Source organism: Culex quinquefasciatus, chromosome 2 (genome assembly GCF_015732765.1).
Source record: "Culex quinquefasciatus strain JHB chromosome 2, VPISU_Cqui_1.0_pri_paternal, whole genome shotgun sequence".
In the NCBI taxonomy this organism is placed as follows: Eukaryota; Metazoa; Arthropoda; class Insecta; order Diptera; family Culicidae; genus Culex; species Culex quinquefasciatus.
The window spans coordinates 127424316-127449074 of NC_051862.1; the positions used below are offsets into that span (position 1 = coordinate 127424316).

General features: G+C 41.1%; 2 protein-coding genes and 2 long non-coding RNA genes across 6 annotated transcripts; 3 read left to right on the forward strand and 1 right to left on the reverse strand.

The window, feature by feature from the left end:
* The first annotated feature begins 1766 nt into the window (after positions 1-1766).
* LOC119767899 lies at positions 1767-5360 on the forward strand. Of its 2 annotated transcripts, XR_005277777.1 has the most exons (4): positions 1767-1851; positions 4228-4297; positions 4393-4507; positions 4574-5360. It is a non-coding gene; the product is annotated as an uncharacterized LOC119767899 (long non-coding RNA). The 2 variants fall into 2 exon arrangements; XR_005277776.1 differs by lacking the exon at positions 1767-1851 and having other exon boundaries at positions 4161-4297.
* A 7-nt stretch (positions 5361-5367) lies between these two features.
* Positions 5368-6961, reverse strand: LOC119767900. Its single transcript, XR_005277778.1, has 3 exons — positions 6602-6961; positions 5793-6537; positions 5368-5722 (listed from the first exon to the last, which is right to left on the reverse strand). It is a non-coding gene; the product is annotated as an uncharacterized LOC119767900 (long non-coding RNA).
* A 640-nt stretch (positions 6962-7601) lies between these two features.
* Positions 7602-20238, forward strand: LOC6044463 (recombination repair protein 1). Of its 2 annotated transcripts, XM_038254740.1 has the most exons (6): positions 7602-7839; positions 7974-8704; positions 8793-8876; positions 9799-9960; positions 19023-19076; positions 19169-20238. In XM_038254740.1, the coding sequence occupies exons 2-6, from the start codon at positions 7978-7980 to the stop codon at positions 20080-20082; spliced, it is 1941 nt and encodes a 646-aa protein (XP_038110668.1). In that variant the 5' UTR covers positions 7602-7839; positions 7974-7977; the 3' UTR covers positions 20083-20238. The 2 variants fall into 2 exon arrangements, with proteins under 2 accessions (XP_038110668.1, XP_001861977.2); XM_001861942.2 differs by lacking the exon at positions 19023-19076 and having other exon boundaries at positions 7603-7839.
* A 2084-nt stretch (positions 20239-22322) lies between these two features.
* On the forward strand, positions 22323-23861 carry LOC119768031. Its single transcript, XM_038258318.1, has 2 exons — positions 22323-22696; positions 22758-23861. Exons 1-2 carry the CDS (start codon positions 22330-22332, stop codon positions 22790-22792), a joined length of 402 nt encoding a protein of 133 aa, XP_038114246.1. The 5' UTR covers positions 22323-22329; the 3' UTR covers positions 22793-23861.
* The last annotated feature ends 898 nt before the right edge of the window (positions 23862-24759 follow it).

Genomic DNA, 24759 nt, shown 5'->3' on the forward strand with positions numbered 1-24759 from the left:
CGCTCTACCCTCGCAGGGGGCTCAAGCTCAAATATTTATCATCCACGCTCTACCCTCTCAGGGGACTCAAGCTCAAAACTCAAAATATCACGCTCTACCCTCACAGAGGACTCAAGCTCAAAAACTCCAACAATCACAATCATCTTCCATGCTCTACCCTCGCAGAGAACTCAAGCTCAATATTTATCATTCACGCTCTACCCACACATGGGTCTCAAGCTAACGAGTCTGTTGGACTCAAAGATCAGCATACAGATCGTTCACAATTTTCTACTGATCAATATAACAAGAAAACCTTAAAATCGCATACGAAATCGTTGATAACTTTTATACAGCCTCCTAATTATTAAAAAAATTTAACCGCAAACTAACCGAACCAATATGGGCCACAGAAGCAGTCTAAACGTTAAGCAATAGCACAACATAAAGCAATTTAAATTATACATGATCAAATCTTATCAACGTTAATCTTGTTGTGAAACCGCAACAACATTCCAGAAATATTAGTCGTACGTAACTCTTCAATTCCAGCACCGGTACTACATCATCGAAAATTCCGTCCGACATCAGTCCGACATCGGTCCGACAGTAGTAGTAGAGTGATTACTATATAAAAGCCTTCGTGAAAATCCGGCCCACATTTATCTTTACTTTGTCCTTCTTACCTTAGCGGGGAAACGCTTCCACACAGATGGCGTCTTCTTTCTCCTTTTCACTTTTTTTCAGCAAAAGAACCAATTAAACACAGCTAGAGAAAAAAAATCGTCACTCTGCCATTCCCCACATTCGGTTGCAAACTCTTTGCTGCCGCCAAGGTCACAGGCGTCAGAATTTCAACACTGTTGCCACTCCAAGAAATCACCGACGCCATCATGGCGTACGGCAAAAATCTCGCAAACGCAGCTGCTGATAATTATCTTCTAAAACCACCCAAACACAGCTGAAGAAACTGAATAATAGCCAATCCGTTATTCCACACAATAAAGCTCGGCTGCAAATCTTCTGCTGCCACCAAGGTCAAACAAAATCCGACGCCATCATGACTGCTGCTGCACTGCAAACACATTCCGCCTAGTAACAACAAAAAAACGCAGAATTCACTTTATTTTCACAATATTACACTACACTCGCGATGGGAGCAATTGCTGCGCCATTGTCGTGACTTTCGCCCGATTTCCCTCAAATTTCAATAATTTCGGACACAAATAACAACACACGTCATTTCATGCCCAAGCAAAACACACGACTGATTTATTTCTCGTTTTCTCACGCACACATTCTCAACATCTCTCTCGGCTGACCTGCTCTCTCATTGCGCTACATGAACGCTCTCTCTTCTCACTCTCTCTCTGAATTTTGTTCATTTGTTGTCCGTTTCTTTCGAAGGTACACGCCGCGCGGCATTTCAGAATGTGCCGTAGGCACTGTTTCCAGCGATTTTTTGCATTCTTGGTGCATTATAAAGCATACCCGGCAACAATGCCATGCAATTCAAAGAAGAAGATCAACAAAAACAAAACCCGCAATATGGGATTTGACAGGGCGCATTTGCCGAAAGTGCGGTGCGTCGTTTCGAGGCTGGTATGCCGCGTGCCTTTTTCGGGAATACGCGCAATAACTCAATTTATTGTCGCCGCGGCACTAAACCGAATTGAGCAGGTTTAACTCTCGCGACGATTTTCTGTCGCGAAATATCTGTCAAGCATGTTTAGGTGATTTTGAATCAGTGTGTTTGCTTTTTTGTTTTGACGGCTTCGGATGTTGAGAAAAATTTGGCTGATTTTTTTTTCTGATTTGCCGAGGAAATGGAACGCTTTAGATTAAATTATTGTTCAAAATCTTGGTTTTAAGGTAGGAGAACTAGAACTGTTTCAATTGGGGTAATTTTTGAAGGTCAGTCGGTTTTCAGCTTCAGAAAAAGACGCAGCATGGAAAAAGTCTTGGTTAAGTTGCTGACTGCGGATGGATTCCGTCTGAATAAAACAAAAACAAGTGGCCATCATTGTCGAGGGCCTCAATCCGGTCCGTTGTGTCCTACCATCGGGAGAGTTTTGCTGATGCGGGTGCGCCGTAATTGTCTTCTCCAAGTTAGACATCATAAAATGGTCCATCTGGTTGATCGAACCCACGCTCACAGAACGCTTTCCGGTATATTTTCGTGATCGATTCCGTGCTCCGTGTGAGTCGCGGCGCGAGTCTTTTCGCAGCTCAACTGGCGACATTTCAGTTTGGTGCCGCGGCGAAATTTTGTTTTAGTTTTGCGTGTGACATTTGAGATACACTCAGAAAAGATCAACAGAAAATTGCTTCGCGAGATGAAAAGCACTCGCGCTGTTATTTCGATTTATTTCAAAAACCACAATATTGCTTCATTTCCCATTAAACAATGCAAGATTTGCAAAATATTCACTGTCAAGTTCAGAATTCTCAAAAGTTTTAAGGTTCCAATATGTTTTCAAACTGCACCTCTTCCTGATCCAGCGAAAAAATTCTAGCTAATTCTAGCGAAGCTGATCCAACAATCAGAAAGGATTTTCACTAAACCAAGTTTTCAAACGGAATCCAACAATAAAGACATCTTCTGGATGGATACAACCGCATCGACCCCACTAACAACTTCCATTCATAATTGTAAAAAAAAATACGATCTCGTTTAACTTTCTTAAGGTTTCTTGACTTTAACCCCAGGTCCTCAAAAGCCACACATTTTTCATTCTTGCAAAAAAAGTTAATAAAAAAGATTGATGATCGATCACAATACTCTCTACTTTTGGCGAACAGTAAATTGGTTCCTTTTTGACAGTTCAAAATCTGATAAATCATTCATATACGTAAATCATTTAGCATCAAATCGTGTTACCAGTGTTACGCGGAGTTTAATATTTTTTCTAATTAATTAAACATAACATTGGTTCTATCTTTCCACAGCCGGCTGCCTAAGATATAGCCATTTATATAACTCCATATCAAATAAACGGGAATTGTCTCAACAGCAGCATCCGATTGCTTGCCTTGAGAATAATATTTAAACTAATAAAAATATACGATTATTTGGGTCACATCATCATCTTCTATGATGAATCCTGACCATTACCCTTCCCTACTAACAAAATCCCAAGTAGAAGTAGTTTTCCAGCCCCCCCCCCCGTGGTGTGGATATCGTATAGAACCCATGCACCCTTGGTAGCAGCCTGCGCTAACTAACATTCCCGTCCCGTTCCCTCGAGATCTACAAACTGACATGGCGGGCGCCGTTGGTGGCCAATGACTGTTACCTATTTGCACACAATTCATGTTTCAGCGACCTTGGTGTTTTATCTTTTTGGCGCATTCATGCATGCTGTTGATAAAGAAAACACCACTAGATCGTTGAAGCGTATGATTGGTTGTGCTGATAGCATATAACGGTCCTGTTCAGCAACGGAGAAGGACAACCATGGGTGGTCTCTCATGCTCATGCTCATTAGGGTGTAATATGGTTGTATGGAAAAAAATAAAGTTGTCCAAATTTAGCGAGCACAGCAATTTTTCAGTTCCTTTTGGGGTCCTAAACAACTCCTCAAAGTTTGGGAACGATTGGTTTAGTCCTCACTTTTCGCAAAGCGATTCAATTTTCCATATAAATTTGTATGGGAAAAACCATTTTTTTGGATTTTTATATTTATAAAATCCACGTTTCACACTGTACTAAAATCGGATTCATATTCGAATGCTCTGGAATGTGCTCTACAACTTTCCCGAAGAGAGTATGGTGGTAACTTGCTCCTATAAACAGATACAGCGTTTTTAAAACTCGTCTAAAACGTGTTTTTTGATCGAAAATCACGTTTTAGACGAGTTTTGAGGACGCTGTATCTTCTTTCAGCGACAAGCTAGCACCATACTCTCTTCGGGAAAGTTGTAGAGTACATTCCAGAGCATCCGAATATGAATCCGGTTTTAGTACAGCGTGAAACGTGGATTTTATAAATATAAAAATCCAAAAAAATGGTTTTTCCCATACAAATTTATATGGAAAATTGAATCGCTTTGCGCAATGTGAGAAACCAATCGTTCTCAAACTTTGGGGAGTTGTTTAGGTCCCCAAAAGGAACTGAAAAATTGCTGTGCTGGAAAATCGATTTTCATATTACACCCTAATGCTCGTGCTCCCCTTTGACAGTTCAAAATTGAGGCCGTTTTGTGAACCACTATCATAGATTATTAATCAAGTAGATGTCCCACTAGGAATTTGCTCCATATACCCAGTTGGCGACACCCCTTTAGCGCTCCGAGCGCCACCACAGTCAAGTTACAGGTACTAAATTGCTAAACAAAATCGTAGCACTCTGCCCTTTTCGACCTAATGTTTCCTGACATCAAAAAATGCCACTAACTTGCTTTGTTTTAAAGGGTTTCCATGATACCAACGGAGGTGGTGGCTGTTTGTGGCGGTGAGTGAGTTGCAACAAACGATTTTCGAGAGGCGTAAACAGGGACTCTGCCGGGAACCGATGGTCCGTTAATGGTAAGAACAGCAACAAGGTTCTCCTATTTGATCTGTACAATTTAGAAAATCGTGTTCTCTTTTCAGTGAAGTCTGCACCAGCAAACTGGTTGCGCCAATTCATGGGATTCGCGTCGTTGAAATGTTGATGTTCGATATAAAGGACCAGGAGTTGATAGCGAAAATGGCGATTGACAAGGCCGCCACAGCAGTTCCCACCCCATGTGTCGTGTCCCAAACAACTTGAATGCAACCAGCCCCGTTCCTGGCAGAGTACCTCAGGCCCAAATAAAAGAGAAGTCGCACAAAGTTCAGTTATAATAAATAATACGCACAAAGTTCAGAATAATCAAAAAAATAGATTTTTATTTTATTCCCAAGAATTTTACATTGCATAGTATACATTTAAACCAATTGTGTTACACACAACTAGCAGTATTGGAACATGACGCTGATTTACTATCGTTTCGAACCAATTCAAAACATAGTTTCAAGATGCACTATTTTACGAGATCAGATGCAAAAGACGAACATTTCCGGTCAGGTTCGCCGTCGCACCTGTAGTTGAACACCGAAATCTGTTTTTTTTTTGTACAGGTGCCAGATGATTTGGGTAATCACAGCACTGAGCAAAAATCCCACGGTTTATCGAAGTGTTCTACACATGATCTGACCCTGCTGTACAGAGCACTCAAATATCAATCGCAAAACACTTGAATTTTGGGCACCAAAATATACTGTCAATTCAATAGCAAAACACTTGAATTTGACGTGTTGCGTCACATGAAATACAATATTATATTTATTGGTTTTAAATAGCTTTTCTTTCTATAATCAATGCATGTTTGCATGTAAAAGAAATGGATTTCGATTTTTTTTTAAATAAAGAAGATGTTGCGCAATTAAATTTTTTGGCTGCTTTTATTTTCTAACTTCAAGAACAACTTGGTGTGTAAAAATTTTGTAATTTTTTCATCCGGTTGTCCCGACACCACCACTGCTTCCTGGGAGGTTCCTCAGCGTCGGCGAGTGAAGCACCGGTGCCGGCGGAGATGGAGGCCACTGGAGAATCTTCTTGTTGATGCGGAATTCTCTTTGGTGGAACCGCGGTGGTTCCATCGACTCAAACTGTGCCTTGACCATCCGAATGACGCATAGCTTGGCCCCTGCATCCGAATCTTGCTTCTCACTGGAACCACTTCCTGGTACGGCATCTGCAGCTCTTTTGCATCCTTCCTGTGGATCATACAAAATAAATCCAAAAATCAAAACAAAACCCCACAACAAAAATTCTCTCTCCACTCACCAAATAGTTCGGAAAGGAACTTTATCACAAAAGTTGGCTTCTATCCGGGAATCCGGGAGACCAAGCCCTTCCGCTGGCCATACGGAGCCCGAGCCCGAGGACGCAGTCTTGTGGCGATGCTCATCTTCACGGTCACAATCCGGGCAGGCAATTTACTGGACTGGAACATGGCGGCAGCGAACTCACGCGGTCTGCGAAAAACGAACACACCGGACGGCCAAAACTTTCAAATGAGGAAACAAAGCAAAGTCTCATGAAGCTGTCGCGAACCTGCATTTCAAATCAAAACAAGATCAATTTCAAGTGTTTTCCTCATCACTTTGAATTGTTCAACACAGTGGGGCAAATTCATGAGCAAAACACTTGTAATTTTTGAGCCACCCGAATGAAAATAAGGTGTCAAAAAATACCAAAAAGTCAATCGCCAAAACACTTGAATTTAATAATGGATTGGATTGAAATTGATACACAAACAAATTAGATCTAAGATGCGGCTTAATTGAATCATTCAAGTGTTTGGGCACTTGGAAAAAAAGGGTGGCGTATTTTCAGTGAGGGCTTCTGTGGCAGGAGAAGCTTCTTTGGCGGGGCAGCATTTGTTCCCTTGCTTGTTCAGTAGTCGAGGTCTTAGGTTTGTCCGGATGTGTGACTGAACGTTGATTGCCATCCACCATGGATGGCTAGACAGACTTCCGCTTCATCGTTTCCGAGTTCGCTTTCACCATCATAGTTCTCCGGAATCTCACTAAGATGTGATAATCGAAACAATCTTTTTGATGGAGGATTTTTTTGTTATTTTTATTCCTCACCTGCTTTCTTGAAGAGCACAACACTTTCGATCTATTGACTGGAACATTCACGCCGCTAGAATCTGCATGGTAGAAACGGCACAACCAGCAAATTCATAAAACATTTGCGAAGGATGCTAAACTACCAGCAAAGAAAACGAAAAATAAAAATGCCTTTGTTTTGACATTTCTTGGAAACAGCAGATGCTAGTCGAAAGTTGCTTGGATATACCCACTGAGCATTGAACTGAAACTGAGGAGGATTTTTTTTAAACGTTCCCAAAGGGTAGATTAGTACCTGTGAATTGCCACCAGGTGTAATTTTGGCGTGGCGGTAGTGTCGCCAGCCCCAACAGCGGAGTGGCGTATCTATATATATTTAGTCTATGCCACTATTCAGCACCCAGAGAAGGAAGATAGGAAAGTGCGGTCAAGTTTGAATTCGGGGTGGCACGTCAGTTCGTCAGTGGATTGACTTTGTCAAACCAACGTGGTACAAACTAAAAAGTGTCAAAGGTCCGGTTAAGTGTAATTGGACTTTGTTAAATCTAGAGCAACGTAAACGAGAAATAAATTAAGAAATGTCAATTTTCCTCTTAAACATCTTTCCACAAAATATTTTTTTAAATTCTGGGCACCCTAAAGTGCACTCATTTGCTTTGCACTCATTTTCCTAATTTTTCTCCTAACTGTTATACAGCTGTCAAACAGGGTACACTCACGATTGAGCACTGATCCTGGACAAAGCTGTTTTGGATGTTCAAGGTAAGGCTAACGGCTGAATGATTTTCATTTTGCAAAAAACTAATACTTTTGCTTTCAATTTAAAAGTTTTTGGTAACATAATTCGTTCCTTCTAATATTTTCCAAACATAACGTATGTTAAAATTTCAAGGATCAGTCAATTCTTTCAAGAAATAAATAAAATATATTCCCACTCAGCCCGACCTCCCCTTCAACCTCACTGCATTTCCATATCGCACAGTTTCGTGTTCGGTCACTCAACTTCTTCACACACACACACACACTGCTGCTGCTGCCTGCCTGGCTCAACAAACGCGCCTTTTCTTCTCCAACCGGCATCTGCCACAAAATAAAGGAAGAAAAGCAACCTCTTTGGCGGTGCGCGCGTGTTTTCCTTCTGGAAAGAAACAGAATTCGATCGCGGAAGGCTTTGCCGGAAGAATTTGGTGCAAAGTTTGACGTTTTCCAGCGTGGCTTTCGTGAAATTTGTTTGATTCCGGCGAAAACAAGGCCAGGTAAGTGGGGGGAAAAGTGGTTCCATGTTTTTTGTTCTTGAAGATTCTCCGCCGCGGTGGCGGAGTCCCAAGAGTTTGTTGTTTTGGAAGGTGACGAAGATTTATTTTTTGTTTTTTTTTCTGTCTTCCGGCAGAGTTATGGACGCCATCAAGAAGAGGGGACGTCCGGGACGGAAAGCGGCCACCGAGGTTGAAGCCCCCGCGGAGAATCACGTAGTGGAGGAAACTGGCGGGAAGAAAAAAGCTCCAGCGGCGAAGGGGAAGAGCGCGAAGGAAGTGGTGACCGCGGTGGAGGTGCCGGAGAAGAAGGCTGGCCGCAAAGGAAAGGCCCCGGCCGTCGTGGAAAGTGACCCGTTGGAGTTGGATGTGGCGGAACCGGAACCGGTGGCGACATCGCCAGTGGCCGCCAAGGGAAAGAAGGGACGCAAACCGGCGGCCGCCAAGGAACCGGAGCCGGAACCAGTTGAGGAAGCAGCTGCACCCGCAGCCAAGAAGGGACGCGGCCGGAAGGTGGCGGAGAATGGCACGAGTTCACCGGTTGTCGAAGCAGCACCCGCTCCGAAGGCCAAGGGACGAGCGGCGAGGGCCAAAGAGGTGGTAGAAGAGCCAGAGCCGGAAGTGGCGGCGCCGGCCAAGCGAGGCCGCGGAAAGGCAAAGGCCGAAGCGAAGGAACCGGAGGAGGAAGTGATCGCATCGCCCGCCAAAAAGTCCAAACCCGGCAAAGAAACGGCCGCGGCGTCACCGAAGAAGGCAGCATCGCCCAAGAAGCCGGTTGAGGTGGAACCGGCCAGCGAAGAGGCAGCACCCAAAGAGACCAAAGGAGGACGGGGTCGCAAGAAGGCCGCGCCAGCACCGGTGGAAGAGAGTAAGTTGAACGTCGACGACGTGCCAACCGAGCAGCGATGCTATGAAATGGACTTGTTTTATCGAACCGTCGTTTTGTTTATTTTCAGAAGCAGCTTCCCCGGCCAAATCCCCCGCAGCGGCAGCAGCTCCGGCCAAACGAGGACGCAAGAAGGCAACAGCCGAATCTGAGGGTAATTAAGATCACCAAACCAAACACACTCTGTAGACGTTTCGCCCTGACCTAAACCTTGAATTAACACACAACCGTTAGTGTTGGCGAAACCGAAGAACTCTGAATCTTCGCCTCTTTTTTATCCTCTTCTTCTACTTATTATCGCTACGTTTCGCGCTTATTTATTCAGTATTCTTTCGCGTTAGTTAACGACCAAGTGCCAAACCAAATAAATGAAACAAAGACACACAGAGAGAGAGATTCGAGTGTAGAAAAGGACATTTTCATCTTATTACTTCGATTATAAGTTGATTGGAGAGCACCAAGATTGAACTGTTTCCATAACTAACCGTCGTCGTAACTTACAAGTTAAATAAAACACAGAAATTCAATAATACAGGAGAAACATTGTTTGGAAGGTTTTAACACTGATAGAATTAACACAACAAAAAAAAACAAACCTACGATACGGATTTTATATACTGAATAAAGGCTCTAGATATAATTCTGTAAAGAAAAAATAGTTGTCTTAACTCGTCATTCCAAATCTCAAAAAAAAAACTAAACAAAAATTATAGGTTGGAAAGATCGCAAGGTTAGTGAAATTTTCCTTATTTTTCTCTGTAAAATTGTTTGATCGTGTGTCCAGTGTGTGAACTATTTGAACCCTTTTTCCAAACTTCCCCAAAAAACGATTAAAAAGGTGGTGGAATTTCACTAATCTCTGCCTCTTTCCTCTTAAACTGCATGATTTAAATCAAAAACACATCTACTACCCTCCTGTTGTTTGTGCACCTGCATGCCTGCCTGCTGGAAATGGTTTGAAAATGTTTGCTTGTTATGTACTCAAAAAAATCATGAATTTTAGAAGTAACGAAGAAATTTCGTTCTATTTTTTTGTCGTTTTGTCATTATCATCTCTCTCTGGTGCGAAAACGCAGACAAACCGCCAGCTGCCGCTGTAAAGCCGGAAAAGCCAAAGAAAGCTACCGCTAGTAAGAAAAAGGCCGACCCGAAGACGCCCGCCGCCACCGTGCAGAAGGAGGAAGAGGACAAAGTAACGCCACCGAAAAAGGACACAGTTGATGCACCGGTTAATGGAGGTGAGTTTTGAATTTTTACCAAAGAAACCATTTTCTTTTACCAAAGAACTTTGTCGTAAGGGTTCTATTTCTGATGCGGTATCAATCCAGAAAAACGAAAATTGCTGCGACTCCTATTTAGATAGGTACATGAAGTCTCGTCCCGTGAAGTAGAGACGTGGTCTGCAACGCAACAATTTACATAGAAGATTCAATACTACGAGCAACAAAAAGTATCCATTCTAGGCCAATAAAGCTCGGCTCTGTGCAGCATTTAATGCTTCACCTTTTGACCTTCACAGATAAAAAAAATCAATTTCAACCCTGAGATATTTAAAACTCCGTTCTGACACACACTGCAAATTGCCGCTTGTGCGACAACTGGCCAAAGGAATTTAAGTCAGAACGCGTTTGACACACGTACATGCCCGACTACTGTAAACATTTTTCATTATAACTGGAGACTACGACTACCAAATTCAACCAAACTTCGAACCAATGCACAGAATGGTCAGCCAAACAAAATATGTTTGATATTGTTAACATTGTGTGCTCTGGTTTTTGTCCAGTAGGATGGCTCGAGATGGTCGAGAGCGAGTTGTGACGCTATAACCACGGCAAATAGTGTCCAGGGCATTCGTGGAAATACAATGTCCCCACGCTTTTTCCTCCCCTGTCGATTCAGAATTGTATTGTTGTTCGAACACTCTGTACTCAAACTCAACCAACTTCAAAACGAATCACGTCTTTGCGATACGGCTTTACACCCTTAAGCGGTATATGCACTTCGGAAGGAACCGGTCAAGAAAAAAAAATCAAATGGGCAACAGCGGCAGCGCAAGCAAGTCAGAGAGGGTGAAGAAAAGCCCGAAGAAATCACTCCCTCTTCTTTGTTCTGCTGTTCGTAAAGCTGTTTCTTAACCTCTTTCCTTTCGATCTGCATACTAGCCTTTACCAAAAATCATGATTTTTTGAGTTCCAAATCCTACTTTTCATACGATTTTTTGAGTTCAGGTACTACAACCATAAAAATGGTTATATGGGTTGAACTGAAAAAATCGTATGAAAAGTGGGATTTGGAACTCAAAAAATCATGATTTTTGGTAAGGGTGTACGCAGTAGGCCTTGCCGCTTTAATGCTTGTGATGCTTCAATGCATTTTAATGCAATGGCGCACTACAGATGTTAATAAATGACAAGAAGAGTGCTAGGCCTCATCTAACCTGAGGCACTCTCCAGGATCCCTTCGAAAGATTGGTTGCGCTAGGGTCTGATTAGATTAGATTAGTTTAAGAGCGAGTTTTTCACCGATGTGAAACAGGTCGTATCGAGGTTCTCCGATTTGGATGAAACTTTCAGGGTTTGTTTGTCTATACATGAGATGAACTCATGCCAAATATGAGCCCTCTACGACAAAGGGAAGTGGGGTAAAACGGGCATTGAAGTTTGAGGTCCAAAACACATGAAAATTCTTAAAATTGCTCACATTTCCGTAAAATTTCATCAATTCCAACTCTCTTAGATGCATTCGAAAGGTATTTTGAAGCACTTCAAAATGTGCCATAGACATTCAGGATTGGTTTGACTTTTTCTCTTAGGTTTTGCAAATTACTGTCAAAAATGGATTTTTTAAAACCTTAATATCTTTTTGCAACAGCCTCCAACATCCATACTTCCATAGGTCAAAAGATAGGTAATTTCATGCACTATATGCCTACGGAATTAACTTTTTGGCCAATCACAGTTTTTCTCATAGTTTTTTCGATTTTTCTATAACAAACATTTTACAGCGTTGGTTTTTTGGCCTGTAGGCCTCCAAAGAGGCACTTTTTGGTCTCAATTTTGACATATTCGGAATCCTCAGAAAATTTTACATTAGATTGAGGTGTTAGAATTTCGAATTTGATTGGAAAAAATGCCATTTAAAATTAATTAAAATATTATTTAGCAATTTGTCGAGTTAGGGCTAAAACAAGTTTTCGCCTACTTGATACAGCATTTGACGTATTGATCATAGAGTAAATAAGATCTATTTCTTTTTTCAAAAATGTTTTATTTAATTATTTTTTAAATCAAAATTACAACACCAATACTTCTAACTTACGTGAAATTGTCCGAAGATTCCGAATATGACAAAATTGAGACCAAAAAGTGCCTTCTTCTTGGCCTACAGGGCAAAAACAAACGTTGTAAAATGTTTGTTCTAGAAAAATCGTAAAACTATGAGAAATACTGCGATTGGCCAAAAAGTTAATACCATAGGCTTATAGTCCATGAAATTCCCTTACTTTTGACCTATGGGAGTATGGGTGTTGGAGGCTGTTGCCAAAAGTTATTAAGGTTTTGAAAAAATCCATTTTTAACAGTAATTTGCAAAAGCTATAAGAAAAAGTCAAACCAATCCTGGGTGTCTATAGCACATTTTGAAGGGCTTCAAAAGACCTTTCGAATGCATCTAAGAGAGTTGGAATTGATGAAGTTTTACGGAAATGCGAGCAATTTTAAGAATTTTCATGTGTTTTGGACCTCAAACTTCAATGCCCGTTTTACCCCACTTCCCTTTCCCGTAGACGGCTCATATTTGGCATGAGTTCATCTCATGTATAGACAAACAAACCCTGAAAGTTTCATCCAAATCGGAGCATCTCGATACGATCTCTAGAACAAACCGAGCAGAATCTATAAATACTGCCTCTTAAGAGCCAGATTTTCGCTAGGGGGCACGCTGCTCGCATCGATGAGCTCCGATTTTGATGAAACTTTCAGCGTTTGTTGGTCTACAAAAAATATGAACTCATGCCAAATATGAGCCCTCTACGATACGAGGAAGTGAGGTAAAATATCAATTCAAAATTTTGCAAAAATGTTAAAAATAATAGGCCAAATTTTTAAAACTCTCATAACTCAAGTTTGGCAATACGTAAACCTGCTCGCTTGGTTTCATTTGAGAGGTCTTTACATGCACTACAACTTCGACTTTGAATAACATCTGTCGGATACTTACCTCCAGAGATATTTACTTATTACTGAAAAGTCATGATTTTTTACAAAATTGTCGTATCTTTCTTTAAAACGGAGATACCACCATACCCTATGTGGCAAAATTGAGGCATGGCTAGTACTCTAAGTCTACAATAATAACTTTTTGGTACCTACGATTGTGGTAAAAAAATCAATAATTCTTTGAAAATCCTTTTTTTTTTAAATTAAATTTTACAATTCCATCAAACCCAAAACAATGTTTCGATATGAAATCGTTCTTGTTGAGTCTCAATTTTATCACCGAATATGTTTATACGCTGGAGATGTTAAATATGGCATAATTTGACATATCTTTAAGCTTTTTATGCCAAACTTATTCCAATAACTGAATTGAAAAAAATCAAGAAAAAAATAAAAAAATGCTTGTGAATACAAGCTTAAACTATTTTAAAAACTATTATCTTTATTGCTGTTGTAACAAGCAATGCGTTCGAAAAGAGATGCTGTAACTGGAGAAAAAGAGTTTTCCACACAAAAATATATTACTACAGAGCAAATTAAATCACTATTTGGCCCATTATGAACAACAGTTGGAAAGTTGAAAGGGCCCAATAACGAAAAAAAAATAAATTATGAGTTTAATTGCGAAAAACAACAAAAAATTAAAAGAAGGAGCGGCCGTGGCTGACTGGTTACGGTGTTCGCTTTGTAAGCGAATGGTTCTGGGTTCGATTCCCATCTGCTCCCAACGAGAAAGTTAAGAACATAGAAATCTGAAAGGATAAATATGAACGAAAAATCAAAGTCGCTCGAGACGGGGTTCGATCCTCCGTCCTTTGGATTGGTAAGCAAAAATGCTAACCACTAGGCCATGACGACTTGGTGAGCGTAGAAATTAGGAATACTGTTACAGAGAGCGAGTTGTGGCGCTATAACCACGGCAAATAGTGTCCAGGGCATTCGTGTAAATACAGTGTCCCATCCCAGAGGGTCCCGGAGTACCAAACCTTCTTAGCATGGTGCTCCCAACGAATACAACCAAATCTCGGAGCGTATGGTGGTGTGTCCCCACGCTTCTTCCTCCCCTGTCGATTCAGAATTGTGTTGTTGTTCGAACACTCTGTGCTCAAACTCAACCCAATTACGAGTCATCTCTGCGATACGGCTTTACGCAGTAGGCCTGGCCGCTTTAACGCTTGTGATGTTTCGATGCATTCTAATGCAATGGCGCTCTACAAATGTTAATAAATGACAAGAAGAGTGCTAGGCGTCATCTGACCTAAGGCACTCTCCAGGATCCCTTCGAAAGATTGGCTGCGCTAGGGTCTGATTAGATTAGATTAGATTAGAAAAACAACAAAAATTTAAAAGCATTTAAGCAGAGTTGAGGATAATGATGTGTTTTATCGTATCATCAGTAAAAGTACCATCAGTCAAGCTTTTTTAAATAGGAATTGAAACAAGTTGTCCACTTTTTGCAAGCGATTTTTCTCGAATCGCGGTTTTTGGTTTTGTGCCCTAATGAAATGTTTGGCTCGATATATCATATTTTTTTCAGGAAACGGCAGAAAAACAAAGTGGGCTCTGGAATTACACTTTATCTTATTATATAATGGAACAATATTGAATTTATCATACACTTATATCATACAAACTTTATTTATAAATTAAACTGTCATTAACGAAAAATAAAAAGAAATGATATGCACTTTACCTTAGTAAAGTTTATATTAATGCCCAATCTGATGACATCAAACCAAGTTCATATAATTAAAGACAGACGTATATACTTTCTTCCTAAAATAATAGTTTTTTTGAATGAAAACTGATGTAAAAAGTCTTGTATCAAAATAAGCCATATTTAACATCCTCAGCGTATAAACATATTTGGTGATAAAATTGAGACTCAACAAGAACGATTTCATATCGAAACATAGTTTTGGGTTTGATGGAATTGTAAAATTTAATTTAAAAAAAAAGGATTTTCAAAGAATTATTGATTTTTTTACCACAATCGTAGGTACCAAAAAGTTATTATTGTAGACTTAGAGTACTAGCCATGCCTCAATTTTGCCACATAGGGTATGGTGGTATCTCCGTTTTAAAGAAAGATACGACAATTTTGTAAAAAATCATGACTTTTCAGTAATAAGTAAATATCTCTGGAGGTAAGTATCCGACAGATGTTATTCAAAGTCGAAGTTGTAGTGCATGTAAAGACCTCTCAAATGAAACCAAGCGAGCAGGTTTACGTATTGCCAAACTTGAGTTAGGAGAGTTTTAAAAATTTGGCCTATTATTTTTGAACATTTTTGCAAAATTTTGAATTGATATTTTACCTCACTTCCTCGTATCGTAGAGGGCTCATATTTGGCATGAGTTCATATTTTTTGTAGACCAACAAACGCTGAAAGTTTCATCAAAATCGGAGCTCATCGATACGACCTCTAGAACAAAGCCGTGCCCCCTAGCGAAAATATGGCTCTTAACTTCACTAAAACTTGATTTGCCAAAAAACACTATTTTTTATTATTTGATATGGGACATCAAATGTCAACTTTTCAGAAATTTTCGGGTTGTGCAAAAAATCTTTGACCGAATTATGATTTTTTTAATCAATGCTGATTTTTGCCTCGAAAAATGAACGTCTTTATTCGACCTCTTAGACCCACCTTCACGTATACCTATCGACTCAGAATCAAATTCTGAAGAAATGCCTGTGCGTGTGTCTGGATGTGAGTCCGTGCAACGAAAAATGTACACACGATTATCTCCGGACTGGCCGAACCGATTTGGACCGTTTTGGTCTCATTCGATCCGTCTTGGGCTCCCACATGATCCTAGTTAATATTATGAAGTTAAGAAAAGTACTTCAAAAGTTATGCTAAAAAACGTTACTTAATCCACCCTTAGGTGGTTGGGAGGATCGAAGTAGCCATGCGCGAGATCGGACGTGAAATTTGTTCGGTGCCGAAAATTTGACGTTTTTCTTCGGTTTAGAGTTTTTTTTTTTCATTGGCAAATTCCAAGAAAGTTTCTGATGTTTTTTTTTCTCGGATTTGTTTGTGATGTAAGTGAATCTACATGCTGAAGACAAAAGTGAAGCTCTGCGAGATTTTTTTTGTGTGGCGTAACGGAAAGGATTTCCGTTTAGTTCCAGCCGTTCCGGCAAGGCCGGAAGTTGTTCACAACCCGTGGATGCCTGGATTCGATGATGTTCTAGTGAAGCAACAGCATCGTATACGATGTATATTCGGTTTGTCGAATGCATTGGAGACCCTTGGTGAGATCTTTCCATACGTTTTTTTTTTTGCTAGATAATTCATATTATATTCAATATATCAAATGAAATATCCTTCCTACTCCACCCCCTAAAATAATAATAATTACTTGCCAATTTTACACTTACACACCCAACCACAACTCATTCGGAGCGTTTGTTACGGTATGTCCACGCATCCTTCCTCCCCTTTTGATTCTGTGAAATGTGATCCGTTCTCAGAATCTGTCTCAGCGGTTAATGCAACGCAGTAGGCCTGGCCGCTTTAATTTTTGCAATACATGTTCGGGATTACACGAATGTAATGCAATCATTAATATTGACAAGAAAGGACTTGGGGCGTAATCTAACCAAAAGTTCTTCCAGGATGCTTTCTTCGAACTTGCTGCGCTTGTGTTCGATTAGATTAGATTAGATTAATCCACCCTTAGGTGGTTGGCGCCTTCCTCACATTTCAAGGGTGCTATCCAAAATCCAAATAGTGCGTTAGTAACACTTGAATGCTTATAACTTTTGATAGGGTTGTCAGATCTTCAATGTTTTGGACGCGTTGGAAAGCTCTTTTAAATACCTATTAAACGATAGGTTGCACGAGAGATCCGGACACTAGTCCGGACAACGTTTTTTTTCGACATATCTGAGATCCGGCCTCAAAAAAGCGTATAAATAACATTTAAGTGCTTATAACTTTTGATAGATTTGTGAGACGACATTGGAAAGGTCTTTTTATCACCTTTCTGAAAATGTATAGGATGACGGGTTTTCTTACAAAAACCACCCTTTTTACAATCTTCCGGACTTTCGTGAAAATGTTTTTTTAGCATAACTTTTGAAGTACTTAACTAAACTGCATAATTTTTAATAGCGACTTATGGGACCCCAAGACGGATCGAATGACGCCAAAACGGACAAAATCGGTTTAGCCAATGCAATGTCGAGATAATCGAGTGACAATTTTTTGATCAAAATCCCACCACACACACAGACAATTGCTCAGAATTTGATTCTGAGTCGATAGGTATCCATGAGAGGTCTAATTGAGAAGTTCATTTTTCGAGTGATTTTATAGCCTTTCCTCAGTAACGTGAGGAAGGCAAAAACGATTTTAGCTAAAGTCCGGAAGATTGTAAAAAGGGTGGTTTTTGTAAGAAACCCTCGAAGAAACCCCATTATGCTATATAATGTTAGAAAGGTATTTAAAAGACTTTTCCAACGCGTTCAAAAGATTGAAGATCTGACAGCCCCATCAAAAGTTATGAGCACTTAAGTGCTATTTATACACCTTTTTGATGCCGGATCTCAGAAATTTTGATGAAAACGTTGTCCGGATCTATCATGCAACCCATCGCTGGATAGGTAATCAAAAGACTTTTCCGACGAGCCCAAAAGATTGAAGATCTGACAACCCTATCATCAAATGTTATAAGTACTTTACTGCCCATGTTCGCATAAATGTCCCATATGCAAAAACAGCAAGCTGAGAAAAACGCTTTGAAGTTTGTCCCATACGTGTTAAGTTTTCGCGAAAAAACTGGATTTCCTCCTGATTTCTAGAACAAATTACTGGATGTTATAGGCTCTTTCGAAAGAGCACACAATTTTGAATCGCAACATTAGAGGCACGCTGGAATTAGATGCTGTTCCTCTTATTCTCTATATTTTGCTCTGAAAGTTCTGAACAGGTGTTTCCATAAAACTCCAACGTTCTGTTCAGGGTAGCTTCAATCTGAATCATCCAAACCGTACGAGCAATTTTCAATTTTATTCACTTGACGCCGTCGTGTTGATTCAAGTGCATGACCTAATGCAGCTTTATTTGAAACAGGCGAACTGACGCGCGTCACGAAAAGTTTGTTGATTAATCACACAAAATCGCTTCAGAAAAATCCTTCTTACCACTTTTTTTTTTCTTGTGAAACAAAAAGTAGCCAAGTGCTGAATTTCCGAAGTGTTATTTCTATTTATCTGTGAATTTGTTTACTTCTTTTGAAATTTGACAGCCCGCTACGCGTTTCGTTTCGTCGCAGGAAGCAGTACAAATCGTTTGAAATTAAATATAAAAGTGCTGCTCTTGGTGTTTTCAAAGTTTCTTTTAACGTGAAGACTTCCATCATTGTCATGATTTTTCGTTAAAAGATATAAATTTTGCGTCGCTTTCAATATTTTGACAAAATTCTTTCAACAAGTTGTTTAGAATAGTGCCCTACACATGCTGATTCCTTTTGGTAACGATTATCCCATTCCTTGTAAAGTAATGGAAATCGTCGTTAATCAATGATTGCCAACTAGGACGTCAATGACTGTGCCACAAAATTATATAAATTTTGAAGCACAATTGATTTAGATCAAAAATTCCTTCAGTGGCTTCAAGAAGGCAACAACCGGCAAATGTTGATTCCTTTTGGTGCTGAAATTCATTAAATTGAATTTAATACAGAATATTTATAGTGATGATCAAATTTGTTCCAAAATGATCAACGGCTTCACCTTAAATTGCCGTTGTTTCAGTAGGCTAGGTAATAGTTGTTAGTGTCAAATTTAAGAATTTTCCCCATCAAATTATGTGTACCTAAATTCCTATTGAATTCTTCACAATGTTTGACGAGTCATCCAAACAGAGTCAATTTGCTAGAATCCTTCCGCCAGGTAAAATGTTTCTGAAATTCAAATTAGGTAAACGATTTCTTTATCAATAAAACCAACCTGATTGTTGCGGAAAGTCAACATTACAAATTTCAAGATAATTGAAAGCATTTAAAGAATATGTTCAGCAGTACAGCATATTTCACCAACTCCACCAAACTGTTTCACCATTTTTCAGAAACGCCTAAAATGTCCACCCAAAAACGCTCGTTGTTTCAAAAGATATTGCAACGTAAGTTTGGTTTTGTTTGAATCCTATTTAAAACTCGAAGAAACTTGTTTGTGTCAAAAAATAACGAGTCATTTTTCTCTTTTCCGTTACAGTGACCCAGCGAAAGAAGAAAAAGACGGACGACGGCGGGGAGGATGGCGCTCCGAAGGCCAAAAAGACCAAGGCCACCGCAGGACCAAAGATGAACAAATCGGTCACGGACTACTCCAAGCTGAGCTTTGGCCACGAGGGTGGTGAGTTTAACGTGAAGATCTCTAGCTGGAACGTGGCCGGGCTGCGCAGCTGGGTCGAGAAGGGTTGTCTGGAGTTTTTGGAGCACGAGGCGCCGGACATTCTGTGCCTGCAGGAGACCAAGTGCACCGAGGACCAGCTGCCGGAGGAGGCACGCCACATCAAGGGTTACCATCCGTACTGGCTGTGCAAGCCGGGCGGTTACGCGGGGGTGGCAATCTACTCGAAGAAGATGCCGTTCAACGTCAGTTACGGACTCGGGGATGCCGAGCAGGATGAAGATGGTCGGCTGCTGACGGCGGAGTACGAAAAGTTTTACCTGGTTTGTGTGTACGTGCCGAACGCGGGCCGTAAGCTGGTCACGCTGCCGAAGCGGATGCGCTGGGACGAAAAGTTTCACCAATATTTGCGCGATCTGGACGCCAAAAAGCCCGTCATCCTGTGCGGCGACATGAACGTGGCCCACGCCGAGATCGACCTGGCCAACCCCAAAACGAACAAGAAAAACGCCGGCTTCACGCAGGAGGAACGGGACGGTATGACGAACCTGCTTTCGCACGGCTTTGTGGACACGTTCCGGCAGCGCTACCCCGAGCAAAAGGCCGCCTACACCTTCTGGACGTACATGGGCAATGCGCGTGCGAAGAACGTTGGCTGGCGGTTGGACTATTTTATCGCCTCGGAACGGCTGGCGGGACGCGTCGTGGACAGCGTCATCCGGCCGGGCGTGTACGGCAGCGATCACTGCCCGATCACGCTGCTGTTGAATCTTTAAGTTTTGCTATTGTTTTTCGTTTCTTTCCTAGCTTTTGACGCTCCCCGGACGATCGGCACTGCCGCGGTCAAGTTCGGTGACACTAACTTATACCTTATTTCCGTATTACCATTAACTATTATCTAATCGTATTGAATAAAAAAGAGTGAAGTGTAATTTATTTATTTCATTCTACTGAGTTTATCACAGTTCCTTAATATTTATTATTATTATTAATATAATAATATTATTTAATAATATTATTTATCACAGTTCCTTAATATTTGACTAAGTAAAATTAGTGAGTCAGGGGAATTTAAAAACACCCGTCAAGCAAAAACTGAAAATTTGGTTTATTGGACCTTTTCAAAAAAGAAACTCCAGCTCTTCGGGATTTTCGCGTATTTCTGATGAATGTTCCTGTTAGTCTGTCTCCAAGGATATAACGCAGATTTCGATGGATATTGAAAATGTTTGTGTAAATCTTGTATTTCCTGAAGAAAGAACAAAGATTTATGTCAGCGATTCTCAACCTTCTTCTAGGCCGGTACCCCCTACCATGTAAATCAAGTAGGCCCGGTACCCCCGTTGAGAATCGCTGATTTCGACGGTAACATTTCAAAAGGCATCATGTACATTTTGACACTTTCTGGGTTATTGCATATTCTGAAAGTACTCCTAATAAGCTACCTCTCCACCAAAAATGAGCAAAAGTTACTTCAGTAAAGTCTGTTTAATCATGATGTTAAATAAAGTAACATAAACAAAATCTCTGCCATCAGCAGTCCCTGTTTATATAGCCCTGTCAACCTGTCAAACAAAAGGCTACATAAACCTCGTGACGAAAAAAAAGCAACATGAACAAAGCGCCATGTACATTCGGCGAAGAAAAACGAATCATAACAAACCGCTCCCCTCAATGACAGCAGGGTGATATAGACGTTGATGATTTCAAAAGAAGTTATGTTTGTTTTTCTCAAATAAAATTACGGAAATAATGTTTTATTGAATTTGGATGATCAATTATCAATAAAAGCAACGTTTTTCATCGTTTGTTATCATTAGAACATCTTATTTTGCTTTAATATTAAAATGGGAATTGAAAATGGATGCTCAACATTGAAATGCGTTTTTCTCAAAACGCATGGTTTGTACATGATGCTTTTTGAAATGTTTGCGTCGATTTATGTGAATCCAGCTCGGTGAGAGCAATTTAGATTTCAGCGAAATTTGCGAAAATCGCGAAGATTTATCGCTTACTTTTTCAAAGGTCCTATGTACATAGGAAACCCATGGCGCATTGGTTGTTTTGAAAAAGTAATCTAGATTTAACCACCCTGGATTGGTTTATAATTAGGTTTTAAAGCGTGACGTCACGAGCGCACACGCACACACATTTTTACAGACACACGTGCAAGAAATGTAAACAGTGCAGCCAAGCTGTCAAATTTCTAACCTCAAAACCGAGTCGGCGTAAAACCTAATGGACGATGCGAAGATCTGTTCATGCGGACGAGCATGCGGAATGATTTGCTCCGTCTTCGACGGTTATACGGACGAAGGTCACCCGTTCCAGGATTTGGTTCTGGATGATCAAAAAGTCCATCCTGTTCAGGAGATTGCCGTTGTCTAAGTTCCTCTGCATGGACCCGACATTTTGGTAGCGGTGTTCGGGGCTGATTTCGTTATTCCTGTCAATGACCACCGAGACCAATGAACGGGTCTCGTCTTCGGCTGAACTGCCTGCGCCGTCCTTGGATGTCCTTGGAATGTCCTTGGAATAAAGAGAGTTACTAAAAGCACAGACAAACAGACGTAAATCTCTTTTTAATTCCATCAATCGGGAATATAACCAAAGAGTATTCCCTTCTCTCTGATATAACGGCTGATTTGAATTTAAACTTAGTTCTCGGATTATCCACCAGAATAGGATGACGCTGCAATCAAGGCACACTTTTAAATGACGTTTAAGCTAGCGCGCCAAAGTTCTGTTTTGTTTTTTTTTTCTGCTGCTACACTCAACCCCCGGTGGTTGGTCACTTTTTCGTTTGACACTTTTTTAGTTTGTACCCCGTTGGTTGGTCAAAGTCAAACTAAAAAGTGACGAACTGTCACTTTTTACACGGCGCCCACGCACACTATCAAAACAAACGTTTGGTAGTGTGTGTGAACTCCGTGTAAAAGGGGTGTCAAACTAAAAAGTGACCCCGTTCGTTTGACAACAGTTGGTGTCAAACCATCGGGGTTTGAGTGTACTTGAGTGTGAGGATGGACCAGTTTGGAGAAGATTGGTCGGTGGAATTTTTGGATCCGGACCCGGCTCCGGGTGTGGATTCCGCTGAATGGTCTGTTGAGCATTTAGATAATCCTCAATCCTTCCCGGCCGAACCGTTAGAAGAAGAGACGCCGGATTGGTTTGAAAGTTTTATCACAAAACACGAGCTACAGGATGAAGATATGCCGGATGCGAACTGCGGAAGTCTACTGCTAGACCGACACGAGCCACTGGACGAAGAAATGCCGGAAGCTACGAGTAACGATTCCGGTGTTCTGAACATCGGAAGATTCTTAGGCAATTCGAACAACGAGACGCCGTCCCTTTCAGCTGATTTTGATATTTCATCCGTCGGCATTGGTAAATTTCAACTAGATCTTGAATGAATGCAATTAGAAACTGAATTTGGTCTACATTATAGATGGTGTACCCGTGTACCCCAACTTGACCAGGTGAATGGGTTAGGCAATGCAGTGTCCACCGGAATCGCCTCGCCAACCTTGAGCACGCAAGAGACCGCGAGAATCTTGACTCCGTCGTGGTTCTCAAATCCGGCCTTCGTGAATGACGCGGTGTCCAGCGATGGCAGTTGCGCGACCCGGTCGACTTCGAGGACGCAAGTTGTTGTTGTTTATTTTATTAACGTGACTTTAACCTAGAGAGGTCATTCGTCACTTCGAGGACGCAAGAGACCGCGAGAATCTTTACTCCGTCGTGGTCCTCAAATCCGGCCTTCGTGAATGACGCGGTATCCAGCGATGGCAATTGCGTGGCCCGGCCGACTTCGAGCACGCAAGAGACCGTGATAATCTTAACTCCGTCGTGGTCCTCAAATCCGGCCGTCATGAATGACGCTGTGTCCAGCGATGGCGATTGTGCTTACCACGATTTCAGCAACTCGGTATTGACAACCCGGCCGACCTCGAGAATGTTGACTCCGTCGTGGCCCTCAAATCCGTCCCTCATGGATGAACCGGTGTCCGAATCGCCGATGTTGGTCTCCAGGAAAGCTGGATGGCAGAAACTGGCCACTGGTAAGGTTGCTGGTGCATCTTTCCATCAACCTCTGCAGCCTACACGAATGTTTCCTCGGCAAGATTTACCTAGTGCATGGCCGCAATCGGACGCGGACGTGGACCGTCTGCGTGAGTTAAGAATTTGAACTTCTTGCATTCTTCTCAAATGTTGGTAAACAAATGTAAATGTTAGTAAACAAATCTCCCTCCTCTCACTACAACAAGAGTGACCGCGTTCACTCACACACTAACCAATTCTCATATACAGTGATGCTTAATGCTAGTATTGGCCACCAGATCGAGCTACTAGCTAACCTTTTTCCATTTTTTTTTGTGATTGATGGATTTTCGTTAAATTTGTTCAATGATTTACGTCTGTTTGTCTGTGCTAAAAGTATGTCTGTATTTGACGGTTGCTAGACTAGTAGTTAGGGGAAATCTACCCATGTTAATCCTAATAAGCGGTCGTGTTTGAATGATGCTGGATAATCTAGAGTCTCCCTTGAATTTTACTAAAACCAAGTACACCAACGAGTAGAGCAAGTTTTTGTGAACATTTCTGTTTATTTTCACTTTCACTAAAAGTTATTCTATTTCTTTACCAAGCATTTAACAAAAAAAAAATCCCAAGGGTATTCTAATCGAGGCGAATGCATTGGGCCACGCCCATTTTTCTAATATCGGCTTAGTTCTTTTTTCTTCCAACACTCTGTCGAGTGTTGCCATTTGCGCTGACAGTTCAAACGAACACTCACGAAAAGTGGCATTTATAGGGAAAGTTTCCTGGCATCGCTGGCTGTGCTGGTGGTGGTGTTGACGGCCAGCCTTTGTTCTTTTTTGCCTTCGTCTCTCGCTCGGTTTTCTTCAGCCTTCGTTTGGAATGCAATGTGAAAATTGAAACGTCAAACGACTTGGCGCGTTTGTTTTTTTGATGGCGCTTGCTAATTTATTACATTTTTCGGGATTATTCTTCAAGTGAGTGCCTTTCTAATGATCAAAAGAACATGTTGCCGGTAGTTGGAAGCAATTTCATATCTTAAGCGCCGTGAAAAAGTAAGCGGAAGTGAAAAGTTAATTTTGGCGATATTCATTAAGCGTTTGAGGGATTCTCGTGTGTGTCACTGTGTGTGCCAACAAAATGATGAGAAGTGGTCTCGCAAAATACAAATTATGATCAAAAGTGCATTAAATGTGATCTTTTGGCCAGTAAGTGGCATACATTTGCGTGCTTACTCGAGGCGGTGCTGTTGCTGGTAAGTTTATAGCCCAAATAGTATTTTTGGAGCTTTAATCGAGCATCAAACTCTCCATATGACGAAGATAGGTGTTTGATTGGAAAGGGTAGATTTCCCCTATGTGCAGATACGGTTAGTCTTCAATGAATACTGTTCATGGCTTGCTGCGAAT

What these genes read in the sequence shown, in the direction of transcription:
- LOC119768031 (XM_038258318.1), top strand. Translation starts at nt 22,330, where the DNA reads ATGGACCAGTTTGGAGAAGATTGGTCGGTGGAATTTTTGGATCCGGAC. An exon ending in TATTTCATCCGTCGGCATTG is followed by an intron (nt 22,697 to 22,757) that starts GTAAATTTCAAC and finishes TCTACATTATAG; the next exon opens with ATGGTGTACCCGTGTACCCC.
- LOC6044463 (XM_038254740.1), top strand. Translation starts at nt 7,978, where the DNA reads ATGGACGCCATCAAGAAGAGGGGACGTCCGGGACGGAAAGCGGCCACC. An exon ending in TGATGCACCGGTTAATGGAG is followed by an intron (nt 9,961 to 19,022) that starts GTGAGTTTTGAA and finishes ACCATTTTTCAG; the next exon opens with AAACGCCTAAAATGTCCACC. An exon ending in GTTTCAAAAGATATTGCAAC is followed by an intron (nt 19,077 to 19,168) that starts GTAAGTTTGGTT and finishes TTTCCGTTACAG; the next exon opens with TGACCCAGCGAAAGAAGAAA.